Source organism: Platalea leucorodia, assembly GCF_965183815.1.
Source record: "Platalea leucorodia genome assembly, chromosome: 22".
NCBI lineage: Eukaryota > Metazoa > Chordata > Aves > Pelecaniformes > Threskiornithidae > Platalea > Platalea leucorodia.
Window position 1 is genome coordinate 6,029,072 of NC_138844.1, and position 20,082 is coordinate 6,049,153.

Below are 20,082 nucleotides of genomic sequence, written 5' to 3' on the forward strand. Positions count from 1 at the left end.
GCCTGGCTGTGCACGCGCGTGCGTGCAGATGCGCAGGCGTGCGCGTGTGCCCGCACGCGTGTGAGCGCCGCTGTGTGCGCAGGCACGTGTGCGTGCGTGCGTGTGCAGACCCAGACGCCCATGGGCGGGTGTGCGTGGCTACCTGTGCGTGGGCGGCTGCACGCCCACGGGTGTGGACGGGTCTGCTGTGGGCACGCGTGTGCGTGCACACGTGCAGGCACGCACAACCCCCCCCCCCCCCCCGGCTTGGTACCAGCAGCTAAAAATATCCCCGGATGCTGCCTCCAGCATCGCCACGGCAACGGGAGGATGGGGAGCGGGCTGGGGGGGGGCAGCCCCCCGACACCCCCCGCCCACGGGCAGGGGAGCCCCCCGCGGCTCAGGAGCGGGGCGAAGCCCCCCGGGGTGCCCGGAGGTGCCGCCGTGGGGTGGGGGGTCCCGGCCGCCCGCTGCCCCCCAGCCCTGCCGGTGGCTCGCGGGGGGGGCTCCGAGGCCCCCTAATTCCCCGGTGAATCATTCATGGGGTCACGGTGCCGCAAATCCCCCCTGCGCCGGGGCCGGGATTAGGTGGGCGAGCGGCAGCCGGCGAGGGGCCCCGGCAGCGGGGGGGCCCCGGCCCCTATTCATGAGGAGGGATTTCCTGTGCCGGGGGGGTCCCGCGCCCCGCAGCTGGCGGAACCGGAGGCGGCGGGGGGCCAGCCCCCGGCCCCGGCCGGGAGGGGACCGGAGCAGCCCCCCTGGGTAACACACACACACCCCCCATGGCAGAGCACCCCAAAACCCAGCCCTGGGGCTGGTGGGGGCCGTGGGATGCGCTAAGGGGGTCCCAGCCCCCCGGGCCAGCGCGGGGGCGGCCGACGCCGGGGGAAGGCGTCGAAGCCTCGGCCCAGCGCCCCGGCCTTGGCCCAGCGCCCCGGCCCAGCTGCCTCCAGCCCCGGGGCCGACGCGGGGCCGGAAGGGGCCGGGGCCGTTCCCAGCACCGGGGGCAAGCGGGGGGCGAGCGGGGGCCGGCGTGGGGGGCTTCCCCTTCCCACGGGGTAACCGGGGCAGCCGGGACCCCCGGTGCCGGTGCCTGCCGGGGGGCACATGGCCGGTTCCCGCCTGCCCGCGCCGGTGTTTGATGGGGTGCGAAGGATTTGGTTCCCAGGAGGGGCTCCCAGCGGGAAGGCGGGGTGGGGGGGACACAGCCTGGGGTGGGGACACAGCCAGGGGTGGCGGGACACAGCCAGGGGTGGGGGACACCCCCATGGGGCGGGAGGCACCCCCATGGGGGCACCCGGACCCCCGTCCGGCGGCGGGTGCTGCCCCACGGGGGCCCCCGGTGATGGGGACGCAGGCGCCCGGCTGCACCCAGCGTCACCCCCTTCCCGGGGGGCCCGGGGGGGCCCAGCTCGGCCGTGCCGCCAGGCTGGGGCTATATATAGCGGCTCCGCGCCGCAGAGCAGCGGGATGAATTTTAATGAGCCTGTTCCGGCCGACTGCGTCGCGCCCCGAGAGCGACGCGGCCCCTCCATGTCCCTCGTCCCCCCCGGCTCGGGGTCTGCCGCGGGGCGCTGGGGTCCCCACCCTGCCCGGGGGGGCACAGAGGGGCCTGGGGGTGGCATTGGGGGCAACTCGCAGGGTCATCGCAGGGGACGGGGACCGGCGACGGGTGGGAGAGGCGCCCGTCCGCGCGCCGGGGGGGTTGCGGGCGAACCGCAACCCTGCCTCAGTTTCCCCTTTGGGACGGAGGGTGCTGGTGGGCGCGGGCGGGGGGATCTGGGGACACGGCGCTGTGCTGAGGTGGGCCGGGGGCAGCCGAGCTCAGCCGCGGCCTTATCGCGGGCAGACGGCGTCGCGGGGGGGGCGGCCGCAGACGCGCCGTGTTTGCCGAGGATAAAGTGTACGGTACAGGCGGGGGCCAGGCCGGGGGTGCCGCCACCCTGCCCCTGCCCCTGCCACGCTGGCACCCCGGCTGCCGCCGCCCGTGGGGACGGGGGGGCCCGGGGTGCAGCGGGGACCGGGAGGCCCACGGGGACTGTGGGACCAGGGGGGCCGGGGGGGCCACGGGGACCACAGGGCGGTGGGGACCAGGGGCAGCGCAGGGACCAGGGGGACTGGGGGGGCCACGGGGCCCCCGGGCGTGGGACGCCCAGCAGCAGCCCAGGCCGTGACTGCCCCCAGCCCTGGGGGGGAGGACAGGGTCTGCTCTGGGCACCGCCGTGCCACGGGGACCCCCATCCCCTGGGTACCCCCATCCCCTGGGTACCCCCGTCCCCTGGGTACCACTGTCCCCTGGGTACCCCTGTCCCCTGGGTACCCCCATCCCCTGGGCACCACCACACCATTGGTACCCCCATCCCCTGGGTACCCCCATCCCCTGGGCACCACCACACCATTGGTACCCCCATCCCCTGGGTACCCCCATCCCCTGGGCACCACCACACCATAGGTACCCCCATCCCCTGGGTACCCCCGTCCCCTGGGTACCCCCATCCCCTAGGTACCACCGTGCCGTAGGTACCCCTGTCCCCTGAGCACCACCGTCCCCTGGGTACCCCCATCCCCTGGGTACCCCTGTCCCCTGGGTACCCCCATCCCCTGGGTACCCCCATCCCCTGGGCACCACTGTCCCCTGGGTACCACCGTCCCCTGGGTACCCCCATCCCCTAGGTACCACCGTGCCGTAGGTACCCCCATCCCCTGGGCACCACCACACCATTGGTACCCCCATCCCCTGGGTACCCCCATCCCCTGGGTACCCCTGTCCCCTGGGTATCCTGTCCCCTTGGTGTCCCCGTCCCCTGGGCACTACCGTGCCCTGAGAGCCGCTGTCCCCTGGGGACCCTCCTCCCCTGGCTGCTGCCGTGCCCTGTTATCCCCCTCCCCTGGAGACCCTCATCCCCCGGGGACCCCCTCATCCCCCGGGGACCCCCTCGTCCCCCGGGGACCCCCTCGTCCCCTGGGTCCCTTCGTCCCCTGGGTGCCACCGCACAGCCTGTGCAGCGCAGGGAGGGGTGGGCACGGGGCTGGGGGGGGGAGCGGCCAGGCCGAGCCCCCCGGGGGTCCCAGGGCCGCGCTGGGGGTCCCCGGGGCGGGGGGGGGGGGGACGGACACACGGCAGCGGCCCTTTAAGCCCGGGCATGATGGGATGTGTAGTCCGGGGGGGGGGGAACAGAGGCGGGGGGGCTGGGCGCAGGGGCTGCTGGGAAGGAGGTGGGGTGGGACGGGCGGGTTGGGGTGCTGGGGGGGGGACGGGACCCCCAGCGCCCCCCCCAGCCACCCCTCGCGCCCCCACTGCGCGGCCCCACGGCGGGGTCCGGCCCCAGCCCCACGGCGGATCCCTGCCCCACAGCCCCCCCCCCAGCCCCACACCCCCCCGGGGGGGCGCAGGGGCAGGGCCCACGCACCGTGTGGGTGCCCCGTGGGGCCGGTGGGTGCCCCCCGGGGCCAGGCTGGGCACCCCGGGGTGCGGAGCTGGCCCCCGCCCCGTGGGCACCGTCCCCACGCCCCGTGGGCACCGTCCCCGGCTCCCCACGAGCCCCATCCCCGCCCCGCCACGGGCGGGCACCGCGGTGGGGCCCCGTGGGCCCCGTCCCCACGCCCCGTGGGTGCTGTCCCCAACCCCCGTGGGTTGTCCCCCGTCACCCTTGTCACTGCACCCCTTCGGGCGCTGTCCCCAGCTCCCCGTGGGCACCATCCCCACGTCCCCGTGGGCACCGTCTCCAGCTCCACTCAGGTGCCGTCCCCCAACCCTGTGGGCACCGTCCCCGGTCCCCGTTGTCACCGCCACTGCGCCTCCGTGGGCACCACGTCCATCTGCCCCCCCACGGGCACCGTCCCCAGCTCCCCGTGGGTGCTGTCCCCAGCCCTTGCGGGCACCCCCTTGTCACTGTCACAGCATCCCCGCGGGCGCCGTCCCCACGCCGCCACGGGCACCGTCCCCGGGCCTCCGCGGGCACCGTCGCCAGCCCCCCGTGGGTGCAGACCCCAGCCCCGTGGGCACCGTCCCCTGTCCCCGTTGTCGCTGTCACGACATCCCTGCGGGCCCCGTCCCCGGCTCCCCGTGGGCACCGTCCCGGCCTCCCCACCCGCAACATCACCGGCCACGGCCATCCCCGCCGGTCCCCGTCCCCCTCGCCCCCCCCCCCCCCCGTGGGGGTTCCCCCTCCCGTGGGTCCCCACTCGGGGGCCGCGGGGCGGGCGCGGCGGCTGCAGGGAGCGGTTGCGGCCGGCGGAGGGGGCTGCGGCCGCGGCGGAACGGGCGGCGCGGCGGGGCCGGGGGAGGAGCCAGGAGCCGTCGGCCGCCGCCGCCGCCGCTGCGCCCCGCTCCGCTCCGCTCCGCGCCCCGCTCCGCGCCCGCCGCCGCCGCCGCCGCCCAGGTACGGCCCGAGGGGGCCCCGCCGCCGCCCCCCGCCCGGCCCCGCCGCAGCCCGGTTGTTTACCGCCGGCCGCGGCCCCCCCCCCCCCCGCCCCCCCGGGCGCCCCCGGCTGAGCCCGGGCGCAGTTCGGTGCGTGTAATGGGGGGGGGGGGGGGGGGGGCACACGGGACCGGGGCGGGGGGGGGCCCGGGAGCGGCGGGGAGCGGGGGGGGGGCCGGGCCCGAGCGCGCACCGGGAGGAAAAACACGGGTAAATATTTTTCCTGAAAAAATCCGGGCGTTTGGCGTGGGGCGGGGGGGGGCCGCGTCCCCCGTGGGGCCCGGGGGGGGGGGGTCCGCGCCCCACGCTCCCCCCCCCCCGCCGCTGCAGCCCCCCGCCCGCCCCGCCACGGCCGCGGGGGGAGCGGGGCGGGGGGAGCGGGGCGGGGGGGCCGCAGGGCGGGCAGCCCCCCCCAGCCCCCCGCCCCCCTGCAGCGCCGTGCCCCCCCCCCCCCCCCGCCCCGCGGCGGTTGCGTGGCCGTGGCGTGGCGGGGGCCCGTGGGCCCGGGCCGTGGCGGCGGCGGCGTGGCTCTGCGGTGACGGGCGCGGGGCCGTGCCGTGGGCAGGGCGCGGGGCCGTGCCGTGGGCAGGCCGTGGCCGTGTCGCGGGGGGGGGGGGCCGTGGCCCGGCCGGGCCGGGGGGGCGCGGGGGGGGCCGTGGCCGTGCCCCGTGGCCGTCCCCGCCCGCCCCGCTCCGGGCAGCGGCGGCAGGAATGCCTGCGAGGGGGGGGGTTCTTTAATTTTTTTTTTTTTTATTATTATTTTTTTGCTGCGCCGGGAGCGGGGGGGGGGGGGGGGGGGCGGTTCGGCCGCTCCCGGCTGGGGCGGGGGCAGCGGGGGGCGTCCCCGGTGCGGGGGGGGTCCGGCCCCGCACCCCCGGGCTGCCCCCGCCGAGCGGGGCGCGGGGCGTGGCGGGGGTCCCCTCCCTCCCCACGCCGTCCCGCGGTCCCGGGGGGGCGCGGGCTGCCGCGTCTCCCCCCCCCGCAATCCCGAGCGGGGGGGTCGGATCCTGCCCGGGGTGCGGCGGTCCCGGTGCCACCGGCGGGGCGCGGGTTGCGGTCCCGGCCGGGCTCCGGTGCGTTTCCCCGGCCCCCCCCCCCCGCCCAGCGGTGCGAACCGGGGAAACTGAGGCAGGGCAGCCGGGTGTCGCGGCCAAGGTCACCCCGGGACCGCTCGGCCTTGCCGGGGCCTCCGGCTCGACCTCCCCGCCGGCCCCGGGCCGACCTTCAGCCGCGGCGGCCGCCGTGACCCCCGCACCGCGGGGCTGCCGCCGCCGGCCCCGGCCGCGGGGGGGACCGGGGCTGCGCCTCACCCCGCCTGACCCCCGCCGGCCCCGGGGACCCCCGGCGGCTCCGGCGGGGCGGGGGGGGCGCTGGGGCCGCCGTGGGGCGCGCGCAGGCCCCGGTGGAACCGGTTTGGGGGGGGCTCCCCCGCCCGGGGGGTCTTGGCGTAGGGTGGGGGCGCGGCGCATCCCCCCCCCCCCGGCGCTGCCGTGCGGCTGCGTGGGCCCCCCCGCAGCTGCTCCGCACGCCGCTGCGGCCCCGCACCCCCCGAGCCCGCAGCTGGGCGGGGGGGGGGGGGGGCCGGGCAGGGGTCCCCCCCCGTCACCCCCCGCCCGGCCGCGGCCGTGACCTTCGCGGGGCCGCGGCGTGGCAGCCCCGCGGGTGGGGATGCGGGGGGGGCCGGTGCGGGCCCTGAGGACCGCCCACCCCCGGGGCCCCGCACCCCACGGGCGTTGGGGAGCGGGGGGGGGGCTGCGCTCCCCCCCCCCATCCCCGTCCCCTCCCGGGGGGGCGGCGGCTCCAGGAATCGCCCCCTCCGCACCCCGCCGGGCGCTTTCCCGGGGCAGCGAGCCCCGGGGGTCCCCCCCCGCGCCCCCCCCCCCCGCCCCGGCCCCGCCGGACCCCGCGCAGCCGCCGGTGCGCGGTGGAGCGCGGGGGCGGGGCCGGACGCCTGGGTCCCCTTCCAGGCGGCGGGAGGGGGGGCGGGAGGAGGAGGAGGAGGAGGAGGGGGGGATGCGGTGAAGGCGAAGGCGGGCGCGGGCAGGGCGCCCGGGGCCCCGCTCAGGCTGGATGCGGCCGGGGGGAGCTGCGGGGCCGGGCCCCCCCCGGGGCGGTGTCGCTCGGAGGTCGCACCGGCACTGCGGACCCTCGGTTTGCCCCGGCCGAGCAGGGGTCGGGTGGCCGTGGGGACACTGTGGGGACCGTCCCCCGTGTCCCCTTCCCAGGCCCCGGCCGGGCTCGGTGCCGGTTCCCGCGTCCCACCGGCGGTGCCGACCCCGGGCGAGGTGACGGCTCCATCCCCTCTGCGAGCGGGGGCCCCCGGGGAGGGAACCCAGGGCCCCCCCCGTCCCGGTGCACGTGAACTGGAGCCCCCGATTTAGAAACGTCCCCATCCCCGTGCCAAGCTCCAGGCGCTGAGAATAGCTCTCCGGCGTCCCGGCACAGCCTCGCCGGGGCCGGGGGCACCCCACGGGGCTTGGGACCCGCAGCCGCCCCAGTGAGCTGAGACCGCGGGCACTCGGTGCGTGCCGGGTGCCCGGGGGTCCCCGTCGGGTGTCCTTTGTGGTCAGGAGGAGCCGGGGCACGGGGATCCGGCTACGTCTTGCCGCGCTGGCACGAGGGGCATGGTGCTGGGGGAAGTGGTACCGTGGCTCTTCCTCTGCCGAGCAGCTCCCTGCCAGCGACCCCGGTGGGATGGGGAAACTGAGGCATGGCCGAAAGCGGCCAACAGGGCGGGGGGAGCGGAGCCGGGGCTGCCGCCTCGTCCTGGCCACGCGCTCGGGCGCCACGGGAAGGAGCAGCTGGCGTGGCCTCGGTTGGACTTAACAGCACCAGGAGTCCCTCGGGGTTCGTGCTGGCTGCGGGGCCGGTGCGCGTCAGGGTCGTGGCACAGGTCCCCGCAGCGGCGATCCAGGACCCGTCGGAGGCGCGAGGCCGCGGCAGCCTGCGGGAGCCCGGTCAGCGCCGGGACAGGTCACCGTCCCCGTGGCCGCCTGCCCTCGCTTGGGTGGTGGCCTCCCTGAACCGCCAAGCCCCGGGGTGGACGGGGCCGCGGTGCCCATGCGCCCTGGCCGCAGCAGAGGCAGCCTTGGCCAGCCCACTCTGCGGCACGGCCCGGACCCCGCGCGCGTGGGGAGGGGGCACCGCGCGGGTCCCCGTGCCACGGGGTGGGCTGCCCTGATGTCAGGCCCATGGCATCCCCTGCGCTCGGGCTGCCCAGCTGCTGCACATGCCTGGGATTCCTGCAGCCTCCCGGCACGCCGGCCCCGCCGCACGCTGCCACGCGTGCCCCACGGCACCGGGCACCCCGCCGCACCAGGCGCTGCACGGCACCGGGCGTAGGGTGACCGGCCAAGGTGTGGGGTGAGCACAAGGCACCGGGCAAGGACGCGCACGTGGCACCGGGCGCAGCCGCACATGTGGGCACCGGCGCGTGCCGGGCACTGCCAGCTGTGCCACGGCAGGTGCCCCCGTGCCTGGCCGCGCTCCCATGGCACGATCCTGCCAGCCGGCACGGCCAGGGTTTCTCCAGCAGTGCTGCTGCCCGCCGTGCCGCTGCCCGCAGCTGCCTGCGCAACTGGGCGTCGTGTGCCGGTGTCCAGCGGGTGCGGGAGCGGCGGCTCTGCCCGCGGCGCCCTGCCCCCAGCCCGCGCTAATCGCGCTAATTGGCACCCTGGCTAAAGCGCTTAGGCCCTCACCTCCCTGACCCAGATGGCAGCTGGGCGGGGGGAGGAGGCGCCCGGGACCCCCGGAGCCCATCTGTCCCGGGGGGCAGGGACGCTGATGGGCGTCCCCGTGGGGCGTCCCCGGTACCCGGCACCCATGTCTGGCTGCACTGCGGTGGCCGGTGTCTTGGCGGAGGGCTGTCCCCTGGGATGTGGTCCCCATCCTGGGGGGTCCCCAGGGGTGGCGTCGCCAGGGAGCAGGGTGCTGGGTGCCCCCCGTGGGGCGAGGTGGCTCCCGCCACCGGCCCAGCCCTGGACTTTGACCCCAGGTTGTTTTCCGTCGCCTGCAACCGCCCGACTCAGCAGAAACGCTCCCCTGGGCGTGGGGCTGGGCTGGGGGGGGCGCAGGGTGGGGGCCCCCGCCTGCTGCCGCCCCGCTCCCACCCAGCCCCGCACCCGGTCCCACAGGGTGGGGACGCCCGGGTTGGGCGTTGGGCTCCCCAGGGCACAGGGAGCAGCGTGGGGGGCTGAGACCCGACTGCGCTCATCGCATGTGTCCCGCAGGAGGAGGAGGAGGAGGAGAGCCGCCTCCCGTGTCTGTCTGTCTGTCTGTCTGGGCCGCCCCAGCGCGCCCAGGATTCCTCGAGCGACGGTTCCTGGAGCGGCACCGCGGGCTGGGCCGGGCGCGGGGTGCCGGCGATCCCGGGGGTGTCGGCGGGGGCTGATGGGGACGCTCGCTGGCGCGGGCAAGCCCCAACTTAGTGGCGCTGAGCCCCGGCTTTAGCCCTAAGCCCCTCTTAATTCGACACCGGCTTGCCGGCCTGGCCGCCCCGGCGGGGAAACTGAGGCAGCAGTGGCCAAGCCCACCCTGCGCTTCAGAGCGCCTCGTGCCCCGGCCCGTGCCGGCCTCGCCGCAGTGGCGACGCACCCCGGCCCCACATGTGCACCGAGCGGGTCAGGGCTCTGCTGGCGCGCGGGGTCCCGGGGGAAGGGGGGCGGGGGGTCGGGGGGGCCGGTGCCCGGCGGGGCCGCGTAGCCCTGGCGCGCTGCCAGTGCCTATACTTGGAAGTCTCCGCGCGCCGTTCCCATATGGAACAAACATTTGCTGCAGCCCCCGGCCGCGCCGCCCCGGCTCTATAGGTACCGCTGGCGGCCGGCCCCAAAGCCTGGCCTGGAGCTGCGGCGAGGAGCCCTCGGCCCCCCCGAGCCCCCCAAGGTGGGGAGGGGGCCCAGGGGCGGTGGGGTGCCCTGTGGTGCCTCAGTTTCCCCGCAGAGGCAGGGGCAGGCGATGAGCCCCCCCAGGGCACGTGCCTGGGGGCGGCAGGGACCCCTCGTGAAAACCCCGCCGCGCGTCGCATGCGCGCGCTCGCCCCGCAGCGGCGTGGGGTGCCGCCGCGCACCCATGGGTGCAGCATCCCTCGCCCCCATCCCGGCGCTGCCCGGGCATCCCCGGCTGGAGGGGGGCCAGGGCGCCGGGCCGGGGTGCCCCGTGGCGTGGGGGTGTCGGGGGGGGCCAGGCGCAGCCGAGCCTCGTCCGCTGCGTTTTAAATCCGCCGGAGGAATTTCTGCGGCGGCCAAGACAAACGTGACCTACTTTCTGCCTGTCCCCGCACGGAGCGGAGGAGCCCGAGGGCCAGGCACGGTGCCCGGCGCAGCCCCACGCCCCCCCGGCGCGGGCTGGGGGCCCCCGCACCCCCCCGCACCCCCGTGCCGGAGCAGGCCGCCGGGGGTTCACGGGGGGTGCACGCAAGCGGGGTCCCCCCCATCCCACTGGGGTGCTGCAGGTGTGCGGGGTGGGTGCTGGGCACCCGTGGGGACGTGGAGCCTGGGAGGGGGCGAGGGGGGGTCCGCTGGGGTCGTGCCTCAGTTTCCCCATCACGGGGGTTTGCAGGGGGGGGGGCAGCGGGTGCCCCCGGTGCTGCCCGCGCCCCGGCCCCACCGTGCCGTGTCTTTGCTGCAGGAGAGCTCGCGGAGGAGGGATCCCCCGGCCCCCCCGGCGCCCCCCGCCCCGTAAGTCCCCTCCCACCCACCCTGCACAGGGGCCACACGTGGGGAGAACGCATCGGGGCTCAGCCTGGCCACTGGGCAGGGGGGGCTGCTCTGTGCACCCCCACCCCCCTGGGCTCCCCCCACGGCTTGGGGGGCCCCCCCAGCCCTGCCCTGCCCCACGGCTGCATGCAGCACCCGCTGCCACCGCCGTGCACGCTTGCGCTTCCTTGCACGCTCTCACACAGCCTTGCACACCCGTGCACGCTCTCGCCCAGCCCTGCATGCTGTTGCACACGCCCTGCAAGCCCTTGTTTGCTCCACGTGTTCTTGCACGCCCCTCATGCTCTTGCCCAGCCTTGCACACCCGTGCACGCTTGCACACCCCACGTGCTCTCGCGCAGCCTTGCACACCCGTGCATGCTCTCGCCCAGCCCCGCACGCTGTTGCACACACCCTGCAAGCCCTTGCTCGCTCCACGTGTTCTTGCACGCCCCTCATGCTCTCGCCCAGCCCTGCGCGCTCTGCGCGTCGTTGCACGCTCCACGCAGCCTTGCACACCCTGCACGCTCTTCCCCAGCCCCGCTTGCTCTTGCATGCTCTTGCACGCTCCTGCACGCTCTCGCATGCTCCACGCGTTCTTGCACCCCCTGCATGCTCTCGCCCAGCCCTGCACCGCGGCGCGAGCACCCGGGGGGCCGCCCGGGGCTGCGGCCCTCGCCGGGGGTCCGGGCTCAGCCGCGGTTTGTCTCGGCAGGGTCCAGCCCGGGATGCTGCGCGGAGCTGAGCACTGAGGCGGGCGCCATGGGGCGCGCGTCGTAGCCCCCCGCCGTGGCCCCCCCGCGCGTGGCACCGGTGGCGGAGCCCACTCGGTCGGTGCTGAGCGCTCCTTGATGGAATTGCGGTGAATGGAACAGAAGCCCAGCACCCTGGACCCGCTGTCGGAGCCAGAGGACACCCGGTGAGCCCCCGCCTCAGCCTGGCCCGGCTGCTGCAGCCCCCTCTGCCCCCGGTGTCACTGTGCCCCGCGTGTCCCCGTGCGTCCCTGTGCCCAGTGTGCCCCCGTGCCCAGTGTGTCCCATGTGTCCCCGTGCACCCCTGCGTGGCTGTGTACATGTCCGTGCCCCGTGTGGCCCCACGCCCTCTGTATCCTTGTGTGTCCCCAAGCGTCCCCAAGTGTCCCCATGCCTGGTGTATCCCCATGCCCAGTGTCTCCCACATGTCCCCATGCCCTGCGTCTCCCTGTGCACCCCTGCATGGCTGTGTACATGTCCGTGCCCCGTGTGGCCTCACGCCCTCTGTATCCTTGTGTCCCATGTGTCCCCACGCCTGGTGCATCCCGTGCCCAGTGTGCCCCCGTGCCCAGTGCGTCCCATGTGTCCCCGTGCGTCCCCGTGCCCTGCGTGTCCCCGTGCATCCCTGCGTGGCTGCGTACATGTCTGTGCCCCGTGTGGCCCCACGCCCTCTGTATCCTTGTGTGTCCCCAAGTGTCCCCATGCCCCGTGCATCCCCATGCCCAGTGTGTCCCACGCATCCCCATGCCCTGCGTCTCCCTGTGCATCCCTGCGTGGCTGCGTACATCCCCGTGTCCTGCGTGTCCCCGTGCCCTGCGTGTCCCCGTGCACCCCTGCGTGGTTGCATACATGCCCATGCCCCGTGTGGCCCCATGCCTGTGCATCCCGGTGCCCTGTGTGTCCCCGTGCCCAGTGTGTCCCACGTGTCCCCGTGCCCTGCGTGTCCCCGTGCCCCCCTGCGTGGCTGTGTACACGTCCATGCCCTGTGCATCCCCGCGTCCTGCGTGTCCCCGTGCCCTGCGTGTCCCCGTGCCCCCCTGCGTGGCTGTGTACACGTCCATGCCCTGTGCATCCCCGCGTCCTGCGTGTCCCCGTGCCCTGTGCATCCCCGCGTCCTGCGTGTCCCCGTGCCCTGTGCATCCCCGTGCCCTGCGTGTCCCCGTGCCCCCCTGCGTGGCTGTGTACACGTCCGTGTCCCGTGTGGCCCCGTGCCCTGCGCATCCTTGTGTCCCACGCGTCCCCACGCCCGGTGCATCCTCATGCCCTGCGTGTCCCCACGCATCCCTGCGTGGTCGCGTACGTGTCCGTGCCCCGGGTGTCCCCCTGCACCCCTCTTCCCCCCCATGGCCCCACTCGTGCCCCTGCGTCCCCCGTGGGGGCCTCTCCCTGCCGCCCCCTTCCCCGGCCGGGGCCCCTCGGGCCACCCTGGCCCGGGGCTATTTCGGGAGGGCCCCGGGGGGAGCCAGGCCCGGGGTCACCTTGGGCCGGAGCCGGGCCCCCCCCGCCGCGGGGGCGCCCCTGGGTGCGGGACCCCCGGCCGCAGGTGCCCCCCCCCGCGCCCCCCCCCGGCCGAGCCCGGCGCCTCCGCCAATGGGCTGCTGCCGTGCGGGCGAGGCGCGGACCCCCGCCGCCAGCCATTGGCTGAGCGCCTCTGATGTCACTTCCCCGCTGAGCCAAAAGGACATTTTGTCTTTGACTGTAAATGAGCCCCTCCCCCACCCTCCCCTCCCCCACCCCTTCCCTGCCCCTCCCCCACGCGCCACCCCTTCCCTGCCCCTCCCCCACCCTTTTCCTCCCTCTCCCCCCTTCCCCCCCCCCCCCAGCCCCAGCGCAGCCCCCCCGGGCGATGCCGTGTCCCGGGTGGGGGGTCCCCGGGGCCCCCGCCCCACCCTGCACCCGTGGGTCCCTGCCCCTGGCACCCCAACGCCGGACCCCACACGTGGCATCACCCCTGCCCCCCCTCCCGGGACCCCCGGGCGAGGGGTGCCCCCCTCCCAGCTGCGGGGGGGCCGGGGGCACCGTCCCAGCCTGGTCCCCTCCCGCAGGTGGCTGGATGGCAAGCGCAAAAGAAAGAGCAGCCAATGTTTGGTGAAGAGCAGCATGTCAGGTACGGGACCCCCCCGGCACCCACCGGGACCCCCCGGCACTGCCGGGCTCCCCTGGGTGCCCCACGTCCCTGCCGGGCACCCCCGGCTCCCCTGGGCGCCCCGCATCCCCACCGGCTTCTGCAGGCACCCCGTGTCCTGCCTGCATCCCGTGGGCTCCCCACGCCATGCTGAGCATCCTGGGGTCCCCCGGGAACCCCGTGTCCTTGCCAGGCACCTCAGGGTCCCCCGGGAGCCCCCTGTCTCTTCTGGGTCCCCCGGGAACCCCGTGTCCTTGCCAGGCATCTTGGCGTTCCCCGGGAGCCCCCTGTCTCTTCTGGGTCCCCCAGGGTCCCACGGGAACCCCATGTCCTTGCCAGGCACCCCAGGGTCCCCCGAGAACCCCCTGTCTCTTCTGGGTCCCCCAGGGTCCCACGGGCACCCCGTGTCCCTGGTGGGCACCCCAGGGTTCCCTGGGAACCCTGTGTCCTTGCCAGGCACCCCAGGGTCCCACGGGCACCCCTCTCTCCTGCCCTCCCCAGCACCCCACATCCCTGTGGGGTCCCACAGGGTCCCCAGCACACCCCGTCCCCACCAGGACCCCGAGCGCCCCACGTCCCCGTGGGGTGCCCGTCCCCCTCCGCGCCCCGTGGCCGTGGCCCGGGCTGGGGCGGTGCTATCAGGGCCGGCAGCACCCTGGGGTGGGAGATAAGGGGGGCCCGGCCGGGCGCTGCCCCCCAGCCCTGCCCCATTCCCCAGCGGGGAGCGGCCGAGCCGGCGGGATCCTGCCCGGCGGGAGCGGGGGCCGCCGGAGGGACCCAGGCGCCCGCTCCCGGCCCAGCCCTCCCGCACCCTTCTGGGGGGGGAGGCCCCGGGGGCCCCCCGCGTCCGGCACCCGCAGGGCGTCAGGGTGGGCTCTCAGCGCCCCCCCACCTGGGTTTGCTCCATCCCGGGGGGGCACAGGGATCCCGGGGTGCTGGGAACCCCCCTCGTGCATCGTGGGTGCTCCGTGCCTCAGTTTCCCCGTGAGGCCGGCGATGGGGGGCTGGTCCCCGGGCTGCCGGGCTGGGGGACCCCGGACAATAGCGGGGACAGTGGGCCATTGTGTGCCGGGGGGGACAGGGACGCCCCCCCGCAGCCGGCCGGGGAGCCGGATAATGGGAGCTTTATTGCTGCGGGGGGCTCCGGCAGCCCCCCCAGCCCCCCGGCCTTTAACCCTTCCCGTGCCGGGGCTGCCCGCAGCATGGCGGGGCGGCAGATGCTGCTGCGGGGGGAAACTGAGGCCCGGGGGGGACGCGGTGGTGGCAGCGGGGCGCGGCGGGGGTCCCTGACGCGCGGCGCCCCGCAGGGTACATCCCTAGTTACCTGGACAAAGATGAACAGTGCGTGGTGTGCGGGGACAAGGCCACCGGCTACCACTACCGCTGCATCACCTGCGAGGGCTGCAAGGTGAGCGGGCAGGGAGCGGGCAGGGGGCGGGCAGGGGGGCTCACCGGGGCTCACCGTGTCCCCCCCACCCCGCCGTCCCCAGGGCTTTTTCCGTCGGACCATCCAGAAGAACCTGCACCCCACCTACTCCTGCAAGTACGATGGCTGCTGCGTCATCGACAAGATCACCCGCAACCAGTGCCAGCTCTGCCGCTTCAAGAAGTGCATCTCCGTGGGCATGGCCATGGACCGTGAGTGCGGGGGGCCTGGGGGGGCACCCGCTGCCGCCGTGGGGACGGCGCGGGGTCCCGGCACGGCTGGCGGTGCCGTGGGGCGGGCTGGGGTGCCTGGTGCAGCATCAGGACCAGGCTGGGGTGTCGGGCACGGGGTGCCACGCCGTGGGAGCGGGGCGGGATGCCCGGTACGGCACGGCGGGGGTTCGGAGGGGTGCCGGCTGACGGGGGGGCTCCCGGCAGTGGTGCTGGATGATTCGAAGCGGGTAGCGAAGCGGAAGCTGATCGAGGAGAACCGGGAGCGGCGGCGGAAGGAGGAGATGATCAAGTCGCTGCAGCATCGCCCCAACCCCAGCGCGGAGGAGTGGGAGCTGATCCACGTGGTGACGGAGGCCCACCGCAGCACCAACGCCCAGGGCAGCCACTGGAAGCAGAAGCGGAAATTCCTGGTGAGGGCACGGGGCGGGGGGGGAACCCGCCGCCACCCCGGACCCCCCGCCCCGGCCGGTGGCAGCTGAGCACCCGCAGGCTCGGTGCATGCATGGCAGGCAGCGCTCACGGTGGCCCTGCACCAGGGGGGCGGTCGGAGCCGGGGGTTCGGGACGTCGCCCGGTGTCCTTGAGCTTGTCACCGCCAGAAGGGTTAAGGGGTGAGCGGTGACCGAAGGGGACAGCTGTGCCCTGCGTGGTGGCCCTGTCCCTGTCCCCGTCCCCGCAGCGGCGCTGGCACACAGCTCCCTCTCCTGGCTGCTGCCCCGCACCCAGCCCTGCCTCCGTTCCCCCCGCCCCCCCGCCGCGATGGGGGTCCGGGGGGGGGGGACACGGTCACACCGCACCCCCCGACCCCGCTGTCCGTCCCCGCAGCCCGAGGACATCGGCCAGTCGCCCATGGCCTCCATGCCCGACGGGGACAAAGTCGACCTGGAGGCGTTCAGCGAGTTTACAAAAATCATCACCCCGGCCATCACCCGCGTGGTCGACTTTGCCAAAAAACTGCCCATGTTTTCGGAGGTAAGGGGGGGCCCGGGGGGGGCGGTGGGGCCGGGGTCGCGGCAATCCCCCCCCCGCTGACGCCGTCTCCCCCCCAGCTGCCTTGCGAAGACCAGATCATCCTGCTGAAGGGCTGCTGCATGGAGATCATGTCGCTGCGGGCGGCCGTGCGCTACGACCCCGAGAGCGAGACGCTGACGCTCAGCGGGGAGATGGCCGTCAAGCGGGAGCAGCTCAAGAACGGCGGCCTCGGCGTCGTCTCCGATGCCATCTTCGACCTGGGCAAGTCCCTCTCTGCCTTCAACCTGGATGACACCGAGGTGGCCCTGCTCCAGGCTGTGCTGCTCATGTCCTCAGGTAGTGGCATCGGCGGCCGCCCCCGGGGCTGCCGGGGTGGGGAATGGGGTGGGCACCCCGGTGCCTAGTGCCCAGGGAACCGTAGGGTGCGTGGGGTGGGTGCCCCGATGCCCAGAGCCCCCAGCACCTTGAGGGTGCGTTGAGTGAGCACCCCGACGCCCAGAGCCCCCGGCACCCTGGGGGTGCTTTGGGTGGGCACCCTGGGGAAACCGTGCCCCACTGGCTTTGGGGGATGTGGGGTGGGCACCCCAGTGCCCCGGGGTGAATGGCGTTGGGCACCTTGATGCTGCGAGCCCTCGGAGGTGGGCACGGCCGGGAGCTCCCAGGGTGGGCACGGAAATGCCCCTGGAGCTGCCCTAGGAGCTGGGGGTGCATGGGGTGGGCACCCGAATGCCCCTGGGGAGCCGTGCCAGGCTGTGCTGGGGGAACGTGGGGTGAGCACCCCGATTCCCAGCGCCCATGTGGGGTGAGCACCCTAATTCCCAGCGCCCTGGGGAGCCGTGCCGGGCTGCGTGGGGGGGATACGGGGTGGGTAACCTAATGCCCAGAGCCCCGGGGAGCTGTGCCAGGCTGGGAGGGGTGCAAGGGGTGGGCACCCTAATCCCCAGCGGCCAGGAGCACGGGGTGGGCACCCTAATCCCCAGTGCTGCAGCCTGGGGGTGCAAGGGGTGGGCACCCTAATCCTTAGTGCTGTAAGAGCCTGGGGGTGCAAGGGGTGGGCACCCTAGTCCTTAGTGCCGCAGCCTCCTGGGGGTCCACGGGGTGGGCACCCTAATCCCCCGTGCCCAGGAGCATGGGGTGCAGGGGGTGAGCCCCTCGATGCCCTGGGGAGCCGTGCCAGGCTGAAGGAGGTCTGCGGGGTGGGCACCCCAACACCCAGCGGGGTGTGGGGCACGCGGCCTCGCAGGAGGGCGAACCCCCCCCTCGGACGCCGGATTCTCTGTGCCCGCAGACCGGACGGGGCTGATCTGCGTGGAGAAGATCGAGAAGTGCCAGGAGACGTACCTGCTGGCCTTCGAGCACTACATCAACTACCGCAAACACAACATTCCCCACTTCTGGCCCAAGCTGCTGATGAAGGTGACGGATCTGCGGATGATCGGCGCCTGCCACGCCAGCCGCTTCCTGCACATGAAGGTGGAGTGTCCCACCGAGCTCTTCCCCCCCCTCTTCCTCGAGGTCTTCGAGGACCAGGAGGTGTAGGGCTGCCACCCCCTCGTGCCCCCCCTCCACCCTCGCTCTGCCCCCAAATTTTTCTTATCCCTGTCCGTCCCCCCCCCCCCCCCCCCCAGGGGCGAGGGCGGGGGGTGCTGCGCCCAGGGTGGGGGTCCCGCTGTGCCCCCCCTCCCGCCGCCCCCCCCCGCGCCCCAGGACTTGACGAATTTTGTTTGTTTGCACAGGGAAGGGCCCCGACGGTCGAGCGTTTCCTTTATTGTCCTTCTCTTCTTAGATTATTATTTTTTAAGCATTTATTTCCCTCCCTGAGAGGCTAAAATATTAAACTAACTGCACTTTGGAAGGAGAGAGGAGGAGGAGGAGGAGGAGGAGGAAGAACAGAGGAGAGGAGGGGGCTCTGGGCTGCACAGGGAGAGGCTGCCCCGGCCGGGGGGGCCGCGGCCACATGCACTTTTGGCCAGGCAGCGGCGCGGGGGGCCGGGGGGGCCAGGACCCCCCCATAGCGGGGCGGGGGGCACGGGGGGGGGGGGGGCACAGCGGCGGCGAGGGGGACCCCAGCCCATGGGGGCACAGGGCTGGTGGCCCCCAGCCCGCTGGCCTCTGGGTCTGCCCCGGCTGGGGTGGCCCCCCGCACCCCCCCCTCCCAAATTCGGGGCCAGATTCGGGGCTTTGGTTTTTCTCTGTCTTTTTTGGGCTGAGAGGAGACGATTTTGTGCCAAGCGCCGGCGGACGGTGGGCGCTGCGGGACGCTGGGGGGGGGTCATGAGGACCCGCTGTGGCCGCCCCCCCCCCCCCCCCCACCTTTTCCGTTGTCCTTTTTTTTTTGTTGTTTCCCCCCCCCCCCTCGTCCTCGTGGGTTTATTTGTCGTGTCCGTCAGGAGTTGCAATGGCCCCGGAGGCGCTGGCGGAGGTGGGGGGCAGCGGGTGCCCCCCCCCCGGGACCCCGCATGGCCCCCACTGCACTACTGCCCCGGCCCCCCGGCAGCAGCACTTCGGGGGGCTGCACCCCCCAACCGCCCCCCCTGCTCCCGGGGGGGGCCGGGCTGCGGCGGGGGCCGGCGGGGGGCTGGGGGGGGCCGGGGGTCCCGGCTCGGCGGGGGGCAGGGCTGCGGCGGGGGCACCCGGGAATGGTTTTATCACCTTTCCCCCCCCCCCCAGTTTAGGTTTGTGAATTTTTTCTTACCTCAGGCGGAGGCCGAGGCGGGGCGCGGGCCGGGGGGCGGCCGGCGAGGCAGGCAGCCTGCCGGGGCCCACCTAAGCTAATATATATATATATATATAAATATATATAAAATATATAATTTTTGTAATTAAAAAAAAAAAAAATCTTTTTACGGGTCGTTTAAAAGCAGAAATCCCAACATGAGACACTTCCCCCCCCACCCCGGGCACAGGGGGCCGAGCCGGGCTCCCCGCCGCACCCCGGCCCCCCGCCGCGGGGGTCGCGTCCGGGGGCCCCGCCGGACCCCCTGCAGCCGGGTCGGGGGGTGCAGCGGGGCCACGGCGTGGCAGGGCTGTGGCACCCGTGGGTGCCCTCGCAGCCGGGGGGGGGCGCGGTGCCCTCGGCCCCTCGCAGCAGGGCCCAGCGTTGCACTTGGGTGCAAAATGTCTTAAGCTCTCACCCCGGGTGCCCGGCACAGGGGGGGTCCCGGCGTGGCCCCCGGCGGGCACGGCTGCGCCGGCACCGGCTGCGGGTTGTGCAATAGAAGCCGGTGCTGGGAAACACTAACGCCCGCGCTGAGGGGCGCAGGGTTTGGGGATGCACCCCCCCGGCAGCACCGGCCCCCGCTGCCCGCGGTCACGCTCGGCCCTGCCTTGAGCGCGCCGGCCAGCGCCGGCCTTAACACGTGCCTTCGGGCTGCGGGCAGGGGCTGCGGCCCCCGCGGCACGGCGCCCGGGCAATGCCTATGCCCTGCGATGCCGGTGCAACGGTTGTGCATGCTGGAGCAATGCCCGTGTGATGGCTGCAGTGCCGCTGCGGTGGCCGTGCCGTGCTTCTGCAGCGGCCATGCATGCTGGTGCAATGCTGGTGCAATGCCGGTGCAGCGGCCGTGCCGTGCCGGTGCCGTGGCCAGGCGATGGCCACACGATGCCCGTGCGTTCCCGTGCACAGTCCATGCGATGCTGTGCGCTGCCTGCGCGCTGCCTGCGCTCGCCGCCCGCCTGCCCGCGCGGCGGCGTGGCAGGGCAGAGCTGTCGCGGGATGTGTCTTAAGCAGCAACCGTGACCCCCCGCAGCGGGTGCGGGACCCCCCGGGCGGCAGCACGGTGCCCTGGGGTGGCTCGTCCTGGGGGGCGCAGCCCGGCCCCCCGCCCCGCTGCCCAGCACGCCCTCGCCCTCGCACTCCCCCCGCGCCCCCTGGGCCGCTCCCTCTCGTCTCCGTTTCGCGTCGCCATCGCACGTCCAGCGTCGGCCCCGGCTTCGCCCAGGGGGGCAGGACCGGTGCCCCCTCCCCACCGCCTCCCCCGGGCCGTCCCCGTCCCCGCGTCCCCCGTCCCCGCGTCCCCCGTCCCCCCCAAGCACATACCTCATGGCTCCCAGAGCTGCCCCTGCCTGGGGCCGCGTCGAGCCCCGCCGGCACGGCTCGGCACGCCCTGGCACGGCTCGGCACGGCCCGGTGCGGGATCCCCCTGCTATGCATGGTGCCGCGGTGGCGGCGGGGGCCGCGGCCGGCGTCGCTGAATGTAGGGCGCGGGACAGGGGGGCCGCTGAGCTCCGTGACAATCACAGTCTGTGACGTGCGATTTTAAACCCTTTTGTGTTTTGGTCAGGATTTTAAAGAAAGATATTTTTATGGTAATTGTTGCTGGTCTATTTTACTATATATTTATGTAATAAATATATGATGAAAAAAAAAAAAAACAAAACAACCAAACCCAACCAAACCCACCCACACAGCTCGGCTGGATCCGGCTTCTGCTTTCCACCGCTGGCTGCCGGAGTGGGGGGCCGGGGCGGGGGAACCCCCCG

The 20,082-nt window shown here is 74.6% G+C and overlaps 1 protein-coding gene across 3 annotated transcripts; it reads left to right on the forward strand.

The window, feature by feature from the left end:
• The first annotated feature begins 4,259 nt into the window (after positions 1-4,259).
• On the forward strand, positions 4,260-19,915 carry THRA (thyroid hormone receptor alpha). Of its 3 annotated transcripts, none has more exons than XM_082331679.1 (10): positions 4,260-4,361; positions 10,026-10,075; positions 10,809-11,012; positions 12,891-12,952; positions 14,278-14,378; positions 14,461-14,608; positions 14,834-15,039; positions 15,454-15,600; positions 15,678-15,936; positions 16,889-19,915. In XM_082331679.1, the coding sequence occupies exons 3-10, from the start codon at positions 10,960-10,962 to the stop codon at positions 17,137-17,139; spliced, it is 1,227 nt and encodes a 408-aa protein (XP_082187805.1). In that variant the 5' UTR covers positions 4,260-4,361; positions 10,026-10,075; positions 10,809-10,959; the 3' UTR covers positions 17,140-19,915. The 3 variants fall into 3 exon arrangements, with proteins under 3 accessions (XP_082187805.1, XP_082187807.1, XP_082187806.1); XM_082331680.1 differs by lacking the exon at positions 4,260-4,361 and adding an exon at positions 4,570-4,610; XM_082331681.1 differs by lacking the exon at positions 10,026-10,075 and having other exon boundaries at positions 4,344-4,361.
• Positions 19,916-20,082: the final 167 nt, after the last annotated feature.